At 53.0% G+C, this 15,395-nt stretch overlaps 1 protein-coding gene across 4 annotated transcripts in view; it reads right to left on the bottom strand.

Moving 5' to 3' along the window:
• CPSF1 (cleavage and polyadenylation specific factor 1) overlaps positions 1–15,395 on the bottom strand; it is a 465,036-nt gene that overhangs the window by 320,439 nt on the left and 129,202 nt on the right. For 2 of the 4 annotated variants that reach the window (XM_063921055.1, XM_063921056.1), the window contains exon 7: positions 4,683–4,829. In XM_063921055.1, the coding sequence (XP_063777125.1) occupies positions 4,683–4,829 (147 nt within the window). Of the gene's footprint in view, positions 1–1,559; positions 1,598–2,371; positions 2,409–4,682; positions 4,830–15,395 lie in introns of those variants that run through there. The other 2 variants (XM_063921060.1, XM_063921059.1) reach the window with 2 other exon arrangements.

The following is a 15,395-nucleotide window of genomic DNA, read 5'->3' as shown; positions in this document are numbered from 1 at the left end:
AATAGCCTATTATACAGTGATAACCCAGGTGTAGGATACAGTAAAATACATGCATTTAGTCCATTAATATGAACACTGCCTGCAGTGTATGTTATTATCTTGCAGCCTTAACCAAAAATAACAGAAAACATGGTTAAACCTGCAATAGGTTATGCCACTGATAACCTATTGCCAGCCAAAGCCTCATATATATATTATATATATATATAAAATGTGCTTAAACCTATAATCACAGTTCATACTGATATTATAGACAGTTTTGCCAGCAAAAAGCGTCATTATATATTATATATATAAAACGTGCTGAAACATATATCACATTGTTTAAAACGCTGCGCTGCTTGTCTATTTTGAACCCATGCAGCCTTTGCTGCTGCTATGGGCATTACTCCCCCTCCCCCCCCCCCCCCTGCATCCCCATGTTACCTGCCGCGTACGGGGATCGGGTGCAGGGAGAGCAGGAGAGCCTGTATCTAGCGCCGGGGAGCCGTCTGGAAGCGCCTTCCTACAGCAGTACACAGTCTCCCTGTGTCCTCATCAGCGGTGTGCGGTGTCTCACTGGAAGAGCGGCCGGCGTCCTTGAGTGACGTGCGGCCGCTCTTTAACACACGGGTCTCGGCGGCGTGTAGTGGTGCCGGGCCATCAGCGCAGTGAGAGCGGCCGGCGTCTGAGTGACGTGCGGCCGCTTTGCGCTAGTTCATCGCACGGAGATCTCGGCGGCGTGTAGTGGTGCCGGGCCATCAGCACAGTGAGAGCGGCCGGCGTCTGAGTGACGTGCGGCCGCTCTCTCGTACTTCAGCGGGACCCTTCAGCGGCGTGCTCAGCGGTGGCCAGCTCTCTGTACAGTATTACACTTTCACACAGCAGGGCGGCAGCGTGAGCTGACCGCCCTGACACCCCTACCTTGTGCCGCTTTCATCCTGGCTGTGACGAGCTTCTCTCTGTAAGCTCCGTTTCAGCCTCCAGTGTTTTCTTCCAGCTCTTTGTCTCATCCTGGCTGTGACGGAGCTTCTTCCTGTAAGCTCCGTTCAGCTTGCAGGAGACAGTGGCTGCCTGTGGCAGTGAGGGTGCTCTTTGTGAGGACCGACACGCCATGCGCTGCCTTATAGCGCCTGTGGCTGTGAGGGTGCTCTTTGTGAGGACCGACACGCCATACGCTGCCTTGCAGCGGCACCATCCCGGACCCAAGTTTTTCCAGAAACTGGGACGGGAAGTGTAAAAATTAAAAATAAAAATCTTCTGAAATGTGTCATGTTCATGCTGTGAGCACCGAAAAAACACTGGCAAAGTACACTGAGGTACTTGGGGATATGGAGGGGGGGGAGAGTCCTAAATTTGAATATTCAGTGCCTTTGTTCGGCTACGCCCGTCCATATCCCAAGAGTACTCCAGTGACCCCTAGTGGATGATAAAGAAATACCCCGGCCAGGTCTAGTGTGAGAGAGATGAGGAGAAAGCAGAGAGACAGCGTGCGACTGCAAGTGAATGAGACATACCCCGGCCAGGTCTGGTGTGAGAGATCAGAAGAGACAGCGTGACTGCAAGTGAATGAGACATACCCCGGCCAGGTCTGGTTCGGCTCGTACAGCATGAGGAGAGTAGAGAGACAGCGTGAGACTGCGAGTGAATGAGACATGCCCCGGCCAGGTCTGGTTCGGCTCATACAGCATGAGGAAAGTAGAGAGACAGCGTGTGACTGCGAGTGAATGAGACAAACCCTGGCCAGGTCTGGTGTGAGGGAGATCAGAAGAGACAGCGTGACTGCGAGTGAATGAGACATACCCGGGCCAGGTCTGGTGTGAGAGAGATGAGGAGAGATCAGAGACAGCGTGTGACTGCGAGTGAATGAGACATACCTCGGCCAGGTCTGGTGTGAGAGAGATGAGGAGCGAGCAGAGAGACAGCGTGTGACCGCGAGTGAATGAGACATACCCCGGCCAGGTCTGGTGTGAGAGAGATCAGAAGAGACAGCGTGTGACTGCGAGTGAATGAGACATACCCCGGCCAGGTCTGGTGTGAGAGAGATGAGGAGAGATCAGAGACAGCGTGTGACTGCGAGTGAATGAGACATACCCCGGCCAGGTCTGGTGTGAGAAAGATGAGGATAGAGTAGAGAGACAGCGTGTGACTGCGAGTGATTGAGACATGCCCCGGCCAGGTCTGGTGTGAGAGAGATCAGAAGAGACAGCGTGTGACTGCGAGTGAATGAGACATACCCCGGCCAGGTCTGGTTCGGCTCGTGCAGCATGAGAGTAGAGAGACAGCGTGTGACTGCGAGTGAATGAGACATACCCCTGCCAGGTCTAGTTCGGCTCATACAGCATGAGGAGAGTAGGGAGACAGCGTGTGACTGCGAGTGAATGAGACATACCCCGGCCAGGTCTGGTTCGGCTCATACAGCATGAGGAGAGTAGAGAGACAGCATGTGACTGCGAATGAATGAGACATACCCCGGCCAGGTCTGGTGTGAGAGAGATGAGGAGAGTAGAGAGACAGCGTGTGACTAAGAGTGAATGAGAGATACCCCGGCCAGGTCTGGTTCGGCTCATACAGCATGAGGAGAGTAGAGAGTCAGCGTGTGACTGCGAGTGAATGAGACATACCCCGGCCAGGTCTGATTCGGCTCATACAGCATGAGGAGATTAGAGAGACAGTGTGTGACTGCGAGTGAATGAGACATACCACGGCGAGGTCTGGTGTGAGAGAGATGAGGAGAGTAGAGAGACAGCGTGTGACTACGAGTGAATGAGACATACCCCGGCCAGGTCTGGTTCGGCTCGTACAGCATGAGAAAAGTAGAGAGACAGCGTGTGACTGCGAGTGAATGAGACATACCCCTGCCAGGTCTGGTGTGAGAGAGATCAGAAGAGACAGCGTGTGACTGCGAGTGAATGAGACATACCCCAGCCAGGTCTGGTTCGGCTCATACAGCATGAGGAGAGTAGAGAGACAGCGTGTGACTACGAGTGAATGAGACATAGCCCGGCCAGGTCTGGTGTGAGAGAGATGAGGAGCGAGCAGAGAGACAGCGTGTGACCGCGAGTGAATGAGACATACCCCGGCCAGGTCTGGTGTGAGAGAGATCAGAAGAGACAGCGTGTGACTGCGAGTGAATGAGACATACCCCGGCCAGGTCTGGTGTGAGAGAGATGAGGAGAGATCAGAGACAGAGTGTGACTGCGAGTGAATGAGACATACCCTGGCCAGGTCTGGTGTGAGAGAGATGAGGAGAAAGCAGAGAGACAGCGTGCGACTGCAAGTGAATGAGACATACCCCGGCCAGGTCTGGTTCGGCTCGTACAGCATGAGGAGAGTAGAGAGACAGCGTGAGACTGCGAGTGAATGAGACATGCCCCGGCCAGGTCTGGTTCGGCTCGTGCAGCATGAGAGTAGAGAGACAGCGTGTGACTGCGAGTGAATGAGACATACCCCTGCCAGGTCTGGTTCGGCTCATACAGCATGAGGAGAGTAGGGAGACAGCGTGTGACTGCGAGTGAATGAGACATACCCCGGCCAGGTCTGGTTCGGCTCATACAGCATGAGGAGAGTAGAGAGACAGCATGTGACTGCGAATGAATGAGACATACCCCGGCCAGGTCTGGTGTGAGAGAGATGAGGAGAGTAGAGAGACAGCGAGTGACTAAGAGTGAATGAGAGATACCCCGGCCAGGTCTGGTTCGGCTCAAACAGCATGAGGAGAGTAGAGAGACAGCGTGTGACTGCGAGTGAATGAGACATACCCCGGACAGGTCTGATTCGGCTCATACAGCATGAGGAGAGTAGAGAGACAGCGTGTTACTGCGAGTGAATGAGACATACCCCGGCCAGGTCTGGTTCGGCTCGTACAGCATGAGGAGAGTAGAGAGACAGCGTGCGACTGCGAGTGAATGAGACATACCCCGGCCAGGTATGGTTCGGCTCATACAGCATGAGGAGAGTAGAGAGACAGCGTGTGACTGCGAGTGAATGAGACATACCCCGGCCAGGTCTGGTGTGAGAGAGATGAGAAGAGAGTAGAGAGACAGCGTGTGACTGCGAGTGAATGAGACATACTCCGGCCAGGTCTGGTTCGGCTCATACAGCATGAGGAGAGTAGAGAGACAGTGTGTTACTGCGAGTGAATGAGACATACCCCGGCCAGGTCTGGTTCGGCTCATACAGCATGAGGAGAGTAGAGAGACAGCGTGCGACTGCGAGTGAATGAGATATACCCCGGCCAGGTCTGGTGTGAGAGAGATGAGAAGAAAGTAGAGAGACAGCGTGTGACTGCGAGTGAATGAGACATACCCCGGCCAGGTCTGGTTCGGCTCATACAGCATGAGGAGAGTAGAGAGACAGCGTGTTACTGCGAGTGAATGAGACATACCCCGGCCAGGTCTGGTTTGGCTCATACAGCATGCGGAGAGTAGAGAGACAGCGTGTGACTGCGAGTGAATGAGACATATCCCGGCCAGGTCTGGTTCGGCTCATACAGCATGAGGAGAGTAGAGAGACAGCGTGTGACTACGAGTGAATGAGACATATCCCGGCCAGGTCTGGTTCGGCTCATACAGCATGAGGAAAGTAGAGAGACAGCGTGTGACTGCGAGTGAATGAGACATACCCCGGCCAGGTCTGGTTCGGCTCGTACAGCATGAGGAGAGTAGAGAGACAGCGTGTGACTGCGAGTGAATGAGACATACCCCGGCCAGGTCTGGTTCGGCTCATACAGCATGAGGAGAGTGGGCTCGTAGTATCCGTGCAGGAACTGCATGTCTATAATATTCAGCAGCTTCTCGTCCAGCTCTCGCACGTCGATGATATAACTGGGCAGGAAGCTGGACTTCTGCCTGCAGAGGAAACGAGCACTGAGCACACTGACACTGGAACCTCTCCCGTCCTCAAAGGGATCACATACATATTTTAAACGACTCAAAAAAACAACAACAACAAGCCCCAAAAATGGTATTACATGAAAAATCCTTTTCTTTGAATTTCATGGGGAACACTAGAGACATACTGGGGCACAGGTGGTGCTGGAGGAATCTGTGGCACAGCACAGGCTCCTCCTCCCCTATACCCCACCCCCTGTTCTGAGCAGCCAATTATCACTGGTTACTCTGCTCTACCCAATTACCACCCCCCTGTAGTCTACTCTACCAGAGTACCGCCCCCTCTAGCCTACTCTACCAGATTACCGCCCCCTCTAGTCTACTCTACCAGATTACCGCCCCCCTCTAGTCTACTCTACCAGATTACCGCCCCCTCTAGTCTACTCTACCAGATTACCGCCCCCTCTAGTCTACTCTACCAGATTACCGCCCCCTCTAGCCTACTCTACCAGATTACCGCCCCATCTAGTCTACTCTACCAGATTACCGCCCCCTCTAGCCTACTCTACCAGATTACCGCCCCCTCTAGTCTACTCTACCAGATTACCGCCCCCCTCTAGTCTACTCTACCAGATTACCGCCCCCTCTAGTCTACTCTACCAGATTACCGCCCCCCTCTAGTCTACTCTACCAGATTACAGCCCCCTCTAGTCTACTCTACCAGATTACCGCCCCCTCTAGTCTACTCTACCAGATTACCGCCCCCCTCTAGTCTACTCTACCAGATTACCGCCCCCCCTCTACTCTACCAGATTACCGCCCTCCTCTAGTCTACATTACCAGATTACCGCACCCTCTAGTCTACTCTACCAGATTACCGCCCTCCTTTAGTCTACTCTACCAGATTACCGCCCCCCCTCTACTCTACCAGATTACCGCCCCCCCTCTACTCTACCAGATTACCGCCCCCCCTCTACTCTACCAGATTACCGCCTTCCTCTAGTCTACTCTACCAGATTACCGCCCCCTCTAGTCTACTCTACCAGATTACCGCCCCCCCTCTACTCTACCAGATTACCGCCCTCCTCTAGTCTACTCTACCAGATTACCGCCCCAATGTGGCCGGAGAGACTAGCCAGCCACACGTGTAATGGCGTCTGCGGCACTGAAGGGGTTAACCCTCGTGCCCGGCGCCATGTTGCGGACAATAGGCGCTTGGTGTCCCTGTTAAATGTACTTACGGCGCTGGGCACGGACTGTTTAAAAGTTTGTTTAATGATGTGTTTTACTTTTAACATGTCATATGTAGTGCTCTGTGCACCATTGCAGGAATGCATGTTTAACTGTATCTATTTTATATTCAAGACAGGCTCAGTGTATATAAAAAGGGAAACACGTGTTTAAATGAAATGTATTTAAAGGAAAAATGCAGTTACTATAGATGTCTGAATAAGCATCTCTTATCCTCTGGAAATAGGAAGTGGCATGCTAATGGCCCTGTCCTATCAGAGAGGTGTGAAGGACAATACCTTTTGATGTGTAAATTCCTTAGAGAGAGATGCTAATCACTGGGTCTATGGGCTTGGAATCTGTTTCATGTAGGTGATTTAATGGATATACGATCCCTGAATGGCAGATACAGGAAGGAAGACTGTTTGTTTGTATTGTAGCCATTCCTGTTGTAATCTCAAACACTGGGATTGCCTGGAGATGTGAATGACCAGAAACATCTGAATTTTGAATCTATGTGATAAATTTATCAATAGTGAATGTTAATCTGATACCAAACGTTGTCTGGGTGACAGGAAGGAGGATATTGTTTTATTGCACTTATATCCTTGTAAAATGTAATTTATTGGTATTTTGTAAAATAACCTGATTGGTTGGAGAAGACAGGGAGGGCTTACCCCCCTGTGGTACTGTGTGGAAAACTGACATAAAAAGGAGACCTGCGTGCCTCCGGAGATGTTATTATACCATCTTATTCTGCTGAAACATCTGATTGTATGCTGTTGCCCCTAGCAATAGGGAAGAGTTCTCTTTAGAACTATTGCAAAATAAACATCATTGCCTCAAGAAGACTGCTTCATCTTGTGACCAACAGGGTTAGGCCAAACCTAGCCCCGTCCTCCGGCTGTCCAGGAAAGCACCTAACGTCTCCAAGTTCCGCCTTCCGCCAGCTACCGGTAGAGGCCTAGCAAGTGGCTAGTGGGGATTCGTCAACACCACACAGGTGTGGTAAGGCAGTGCGTCGGCACATATAGAGCAGAACCGTGGTTCCAAACGCCACGGCAGGTTAGGAGTTTGGTGGTGGCAGCAAAAACCCGCCCACAACGCAGTGGGTGGAGTCAGTAACAGGCGGTTACTGACGGTAAGCGGGAATCCCCTATGTGGTCAGGCCTCGTGCGACTTGACCTTCCAGTCTGTGCGCAGTCAACGGGACGCGAAAGCGGCAAGTGCTTTCGTACGGTACCGTCCTGTCACAGAAATTGGTAGCATAGTGGTGGGATATTCCCAGGCGGCTTTTCATCACCCGATTGGAGAAGCCGAGTTACTCAGGAGAGGAGTAACTGCAACGCAGGAGAACGCACAAGATGGCGGAATTCAGCGGAATGTCCAAGGGCGATCTGGAGATCGTGTGCCAGGAGAAGGGTGTGGATATCCCTTCCAACGCGTCCAGAAGCGTCATGAAGGCGGCGCTCAGGAGCGTGGAGGAGTCTCATCGGGCGGAGGTGGAAAGCACTGACGGCGTCAGCATCGCAGAGGACGGCCCAACAGTGGACCTTCGTAAGGAACCGGTGAGAACCACAAGCCCCGCCCTCTCTCACAGCAGCAATGTTTCCCAGCAGTCCCTAGCAGGGCCAGGATCCCAACGTCCCAGGGGGGGCGGCCCGGATACCCTAGCAGATCGGCTAGCGGAATTGGGGGAAAGGGCAACGGAGCAAGAGCGCTTGATCATCATCCAGATGTGGCGTGATGAGCGGGCACCACAGGCTGTGGTACCCCGGGACCCGTTGTCAGCTGTTGTACACAGATCGGGACGCATTCAGTTTGCAAAGTTTGCAGACAGTGATGGTAACATTGATGGACATTTGCAAGTTTTTGAAAGGACTTGTAAACTACACGATTTACCCAAGTCGGAGTGGGTGAGACACCTTGTACCCACTCTGCATGGAGAGGCCTTGGAAGCCTATCGAGGAGTGGCCACGGAGGACTGTGGGAACTACGACGAAGTCGCGAAGGCCCTCCTCCAGCGATTCTTCATCACTCCAGAGTCTTACAGGAAGAAGTTCAGAGACTTGCCCAAGAATCCTAGCAGCACCCATGAGCAGTTTGCCACCCAGCTGCGGCAGTACGTGGTGAAGTGGGTGAAGGATTCGGAAGCCACTACATGGGACGCACTGATTGACCTGATCTGCAGGGAGCAGTTCTACCGCAGGTGTGCCCAAGAAGTGAAGGAGTGGGTGCTAGATCGGGAGCCACCCAGCTTAAAAATGGCTGCCCAATTAGCCGACAAATATGTGGCAATTCGGCCACAGGGGCAGAAGCGCCCAGCCAGCAGCCAGCTCCAAAAGACTGTACCAACAAGGGGACCCCCCTCTTCAGCTCATCACCCCCAAAGACAAGCATCTTCCAACCCGGGTGCTCTTGGCCAGCAACCGCACCGCAGCGTCCCTGCAACTGATCAGAGATCATCGGTGCCACGACTGGAGAAGAAGTGCTACGGCTGTGGGAAAATCGGACATCTGAGGATGAACTGTCCTGCATCCCCAGCACCCCAGACTCGTGCCCCAAATCCGAGTGCTGGAGCCCGGCTTGCTTGTTTGACGAGAGGAGATCAGATTACAGAGACTGTTCCCCCTCCAGTCAGTCCGATGGAGTGTGGCGAGAGACAGGTGCACTCTGCGGAGAGAGTCACCTGCATGGCCAAACAGCCCCTACACAATATGTGGAGGCACCTGCAGCCAGTCCACGTGGGACCCCTGCAGGGAAAAGGCCTAAGAGACTCTGGGGCCTCAATCACTGTGGTGAGCCCCCACCTTATAGATCCTGCTGCAGTATTGCAGGGTCGCACTGCCACGGTCACCCTGGCAGAAGGAACAGAGAAAGCGGTTCCCATGGCAAGAGTCTACCTGGACTGGGGAGCTGTACCAGAGTTGCGAGAAGTTGCCGTCATGGATGGTCTCCCAACTGATGTGGTCCTAGGAAATGATCTGGGTGGTGGGATCGTTACTACGTTTGTTGGCGCCAATCCCCGGAGTCAAGTTCCAAAACCACTGTTGACATCAGCTACTCCAGCACAGCCCAGCCCAGAGGAAAAGACTACAGCTGCTAGACAACTGCCAGCACAGCCAACCACAGCATCAACCAGCCCAGAGGAAAAGATTACAGCGGCTAGATCAGTACATCGACCCCGCATGCCTTTTGCCTCTGGTATGCCTACGTCCACTAGCAACGCAGAGGATGTCGGTTCCAGCTCGTTTGATCCTGTGGGGGTGCCCAATGATGCTCCTGACCCAAGTGGTTTGCCAACTCCGGCGGTGAGTATGAGAAACCACACTGACTTTTCCATGACTGACCCCTACCAGACTGACCCTAGTAGTCCCCACCTAGATCCCCCTGTAGAGTGTCCCAATTTAGGAAAGATTGAGGGCCACGGGCAGGAGTTTAGGGAGGCTCAACTCTCTGACCCATCCCCGAAAGGCATGAGGCGCCACTCTGGCAGCGGCCTTGACAGGGTTGGGGCCGGACCTGGCGGGAAGGGTTAAGGTACAGGGTAGACAGGAAAGTGGGAGGGGATAGACCAGATAGGGAATGTGTCCAACTGGTCCCCCCAGGGAACGTTCCTGCGCAACCGGTGTCTGTTGCCAGTGAAACCCCTTTGGACAGTAACCCGGAGACAGACCGTACCCTGAAGTGCCCGACACAGAGCTTACCGTGGTCTGGAATGTCGGATGACGCCCAGACCAACTGTAAGGCTGGTGCCATGCGTTGGCAGCTGGGGCACTCCAGCGGTTGTGTTGTCTCTGGGCCTCTGCCCATAGGAGAACCCTTGCAGCAAGTTGCTGTGGACATAGCAGGTCCCCTGCCCGTGCGCAGTAGATCGGGGAAGACACGCAGCCTCCCTGTAGTGGATGCCACACAGGATCCAGAGGCTGGTGGTCTGGCCGCCATCACTGGGGCACAGGTAGCGGACGAGGAGGGAAGAGTAGGCCTAGGTGACAGGGTAGGTTTCCCGAGTCATAGGTCGACAGAAGAGGATTGGAGGGCAGGTCTGACAGTTCGGGCAGACAGTTGCCAGATAGGTATGACGGAGGTGCAGTGCCTGGGGCACCATGTGGGAAGAGACAGGGGTAGGCCCAAACCAGAGGGGGTGGAGGCAACCAGAGGCTGTCCCCGACCCACATCACCCAGACCGGTACTGACCTTAGAACCTGTAAGGCCCTACGGACATGTTGTCATTGACTTTAGTCCTGTAGTGAACCCCTTGACAGAGATGGCTAGGAAGGGCATTCCCAAGTCAGTGGACTTTGCACCCGCTTGCGAGTTGGCATTCCAGTCAATGAAGGAGGCTCGGGTACCCGCTCCAGTGCTGATGGCGCACATTCTTGACCAGGACTGTGTGTTACGAACTATTGCGCCACTGCACGGACTGGGAGCCGTACCGAGCCAGAAAGAGCCATATGGGCAGGAGCACCCTGTGGCCTGGTTGAGCAGTATACTGCTATTGTGGGAGGTGGGGTATGCCACAATTGGGACACCTTGGGTGGCACTTGTTTGTAACCGGCCCCCCACCGTGGTGACTTACCACCTACCTATTAGGTGGCTGCAACCTACCTTGGGGAAATTGGACAGACTTTTGTGGTGGAGCCTAGAACTTGGACTTCTGGTGGACTATTTGAACATTGTGCACCCACGAAGAGAGGCCCACTGCACTATGGATGAACTGTCTAGGCCGGAGCCTACACCCCCTAGGTAGCGTCCCCTTCAACACAAGGGACTGCGGGACCAGGACCCAAATCGTTGGGACATGGATCCCTGGTTGACCCGCTTGAATGGGGGGGGGGGGAATGTGGCCGGAGAGACTAGCCAGCCACAAGTGTAATGGCATCTGCGGCACTGAAGGGGTTAACCCTCGTGCCCGGCGCCATGTTGCGGACAATAGGCGCTTGGCGTCCCTGTTAAATGTACTTACGGCGCTGGGCACGGACTGTTTAAAAGTTTGTTTAATGATGTGTTTTTCTTTTAACATGTCATATGTAGTGCTCTGTGTACCACTGCAGGAAGGCATGGTTAACTGTATCTATTTTATATTCAAGACAGGCTCAGTGTATATTTAAAGGGAAACACGTGTTTAAATGAAATGTATTTAAAGGAAAAATGCAGTTACTATAGTTGTCTGAATAAGCATCTCTTATCCTCTGGAAATAGGAAGGGGCATGCTAATGGCCCTGTCCTATCAGAGAGGTGTGAAGGACAATACCTTTTGATGTGTAAGTTCCTTAGAGAGAGATGCTAATCACTGGGTCTATGGGCTTGGAATCTGTTTCATGTAGGTGATTTAATGGATATACGATCCCTGAATGGCAGATACAGGAAGGAAGACTGTGTTTGTATTGTAGCCATTCCTGTTGTAATCTCAAACACTGGGATTGCCTGGAGATGTGAATGACCAGAAACATCTGAATTTTGAAGCTATGTGATAAATTTATCAATAGTGAATGTTAATCTGATACCAAACGTTGTCTGGGTGACAGGAAGGAGGATATTGTTTTATTGCACTTATATCCTTGTAAAATGTAATTTATTGGTATTTTGTAAAATAACCTGATTGGTTGGAGAAGACAGGGAGGGCTTACCCCCCTGTGGTACTGTGTGGAAAACTGACATAAAAAGGAGACCTGCGTGCCTCCGGAGATGTTATTATACCATCTTATTCTGCTGAAACATCTGATTGTATGCTGTTGCCCCTAGCAATAGGGAAGAGTTCTCTTTAGAACTATTGCAAAATAAACATCATTGCCTCAAGAAGACTGCTTCATCTTGTGACCAACAGGGTTAAGCCAAACCTAGCCCCGTCCTCCGGCTGTCCAGGGAAGCACCTAACGTCTCCAAGTTCCGCCTTCCGCCAGCTACCGGTAGAGGCCTAGCAAGTGGCTAGTGGGGATTCGTCAACACCACACAGGTGTGGTAAGGCAGTGCGTCGGCACATATAGAGCAGAACCGTGGTTCCAAACGCCACGGCAGGTTAGGAGTTTGGTGGTGGCAGCAAAAACCCGCCAACAACGCAGTGGGTGGAGTCAGTAACAGGCGGTTACTGACGGTAAGCGGGAATCCCCTATGTGGTCAGGCCTCATGTGACTTGACCTTCCAGTCTGTGCGCAGTCAAAGGGACGCGAAAGCAGCAAGTGCTTTCGTACGGTACCGTCCTGTAACACCCCTCTAGTCTACTCTACCAGATTACCGCCCCCCCTCTACTCTACCAGATTACCGCCCCCTCTAGTCTACTCTACCAGATTACCATCCCCCTCTACTCTAACCAATTACCATCCCCTTCTAGTCTACTCTATCTGATTACTGCCCCCTCTAGTCTAATCTACCAGATTACCGACCCCTCTAGTCTATTCTACCCGATTCCCATCCCCTTGTAGTCTACTCTACTAGATTACCGTCCCCCTCTAGTCTACTGTATCTGATTACTGCCCCCTCTAGTCTACTCTACCAGATTACCGCCCCCCACCAGTCTACCCGATTACCGCACCCTGTAGTCTACTCTACCCGATTACCACCCCCTGTAGTCTACTCTACTAGATTACCGCCCCCCTCTAGTCTACTCTACCCGATTACCGTCCCCCTGTAGTCTACGGTACCAGATTACCGTCCCCCTCTAGTCTGCTCTACTAGATTACCGCCCCCTGTAGTCTACTCTACCGCCTCCCTCTAGTCTACCCGATTACCATCCCCCTCTACTTTATTCTACCCGATTACCAACCCCTGTAGTCTACTGTACCCGATTACCGCCCCCACCCTCAACTCTATTCTAACCGATTACCAACCTCCTCTAGTCTACTCTACAAGATTACCACCCCCTGTTGTCTATTCTACAAGATTACCACCCCCCTGTAGTCTAATTTGCAGATTACCATCCCCCTCTAGTCTAACCGATTACCACCCCCCTCTAGTCTACTCTACCAGATTACCGTCCCCTTCTACTCTACCCAATTACCATCCCCCTCAACTCTAACCGATTACCATCCCCGTCTAGTCTACTCTATCAGATTACTGCCCCCTCTAGTCTACTCTACCAGATTACCGCCCCCTGTAGTCTACTCTACCAGATTACAGTCCCACTTTAGTCTATTCTACCAGATTACAGACCTCCACTAGTCTACCAGATTACCGCCCCCTCTAGTCTACTCTACCAGATAACCGTCTCCCTCTGGTCTACCCTACCCGATTACCGTCCCCCTGTAGTCTACGCTACCAGATTACCGACCCCCTTTAGTCTACGGTACCAGATTACCGACCCCTGTAGTCCACTTTACCAGATTACCGCCCCCCCCCCAGTCTGCTCTACCAGATTACTGACTGGAGGGGAAACAGTCTCTGTAGGCTCATCTCCTCTCGTCAAACAAGCGATCCGGGCTCCAGCACTCGGATTTGGGGCACGAGTCTGGGGTGCTTGGGATGCAGGACAGTTCATCCTCAGATGTCCGATTTTCCCACAGCCGTAGCCCTTCTCCTCCAGTCGTGGCACCGATGATCTCTGATCAGTTGCAGGGACGCTGCGGTGCGGTTGCTGGCCAAGAGCACCCGGGTTGGAAGATGCTTGTCTTTGAGGGTGATGAGCTGAAGAGGGGGGTCCCCTTGGTGGTGCAGTCTTTTGGAGCTGGCTGCTGGCTGGGCGCTTCTGCCCCCGTGGCCGAATTGCCACATATTTGTCGGCTAATTGGGCAGCCATTTTTAAGCTGGGTGGCTCCCGATCTAGCACCCACTCCTTCACTTCTTGGACGCACCTGCGGTAGAACTGCTCCCTGCAGATCAGGTCAATCAGTGCGTCCCATGTAGTGGCTTCCGAATCCTTCACCCACTTCACCACGTACTGCCGCAGCTGGGTGGCAAACTGCTCATGGGTGCTGCTAGGATTCTTGGGCAAGTCTCTGAACTTCTTCCTGTAAGACTCTGGAGTGATGAAGAATCGCTGGAGGAGGGCCTTCGCGACTTCGTCGTAGTTCCCACAGACCTCCGTGTCCACTCCTCGATAGGCCTCTCCATGCAGAGTGGGCACAAGGTGTCTCACCCACTCTGACTTGGGTAGATCGTGTAGTTTGCAAGTCCTTTCAAAAACTTGTAAATGTCCATCGATGTCCACATCACTGTCTGCAAACTTGGCAAACTGAATACGTCCCGATCTGTGTACAACAGCTGACAACGGCTCCCGGGGTACCACGGCGTGTGGTGCCCGCTCATCACGCCACATCTGGATGATGATCAAGCGCTCTTGCTCCGTTGCCCTTTCCCCCAATTCCGCTAGCCGATCTGCTAGGCTATCCGTACTGCCCCCCCTGGGACGTTGGGATCCTGGCCCTGTTAGGGATTGCTGGGAAACATGGCTGCTGCTACAAGGGGCGGAGCTTGTGGGTCTCACCGGTTCCATACGAAGGTCCACTGGTGGGCCGTCCTCTGCGATGCTGACGCCGTCAGTGCTTTCGACCTCCGCCCGATGAGACTCCTCCACGCTCATGAGCGCCGCCTTCATGACGCTTCTGGACGCGTTGGAAGGGATATCCACACCCTTCTCCTGGCACACGATCTCCAGATCGCCCTTAGACATTCCGCTGAATTCCGCCATCTTGTGCGTTCTCCTGCGCTGCAGTTACTCCTCTCCTGAGTAACTCGGCTTCTCCAATCGGGTGATGAAAAGCCGCCTGGGAATATCCCACCACTATGCCACCAATTTCTGTGACAGGACTGTCCCGTACGAAAGCACTTGCCACTTTCGCGTCCCGTTGACTGCGCACAGACTGGAAGGTCAAGTCACACGAGGCCTGACCACATAGGGGATTCCCGCTTACCGTCAGTAACCGCCTGTTACTGACTCCACCCACTGCGTTGTGGGCGGGTTTTGCTGCCACCACCAAACTCCTAACCGGCCGTGGCGTTTGGAACCACGGTTCTGCTCTATATGTGCCGACGCACTGCCTTACCACACCTGTGTGGTGTTGACGAATCCCCACTAGCCACTTGCTAGGCCTCTACCGGTAGCTGGCGGAAGGCGGAACTTGGAGACGTTAGGTGCTTCCCTGGACAGCCGGAGGACGGGGCTAGGTTTGGCCTAACCCTGTTGGTCACAAGATGAAGCAGTCTTCTTGAGGCAATGATGTTTATTTGCTCAATGATAAGTAACCTTTAAAAAGGCTCCTCCCTATTGCTAGGGGCAACAGCATACAATCAGATGTTTCAGCAGAATAAGATAGTACAATACACACTCCTATGGGCCAACTGCCCTCCTTTTATCCCTCTCCAAGACCCATTACCACAGGGGGTAAGCCCGCCCTGTGGTGTACAACCAATCAATGTTTA

Source organism: Pseudophryne corroboree, chromosome 5 (genome assembly GCF_028390025.1).
Source record: "Pseudophryne corroboree isolate aPseCor3 chromosome 5, aPseCor3.hap2, whole genome shotgun sequence".
Lineage (NCBI taxonomy): Eukaryota > Metazoa > Chordata > Amphibia > Anura > Myobatrachidae > Pseudophryne > Pseudophryne corroboree.
The sequence above is the reverse complement of the archived record's forward strand: the minus strand, read 5'-3'. Positions and strand labels throughout refer to the sequence as shown.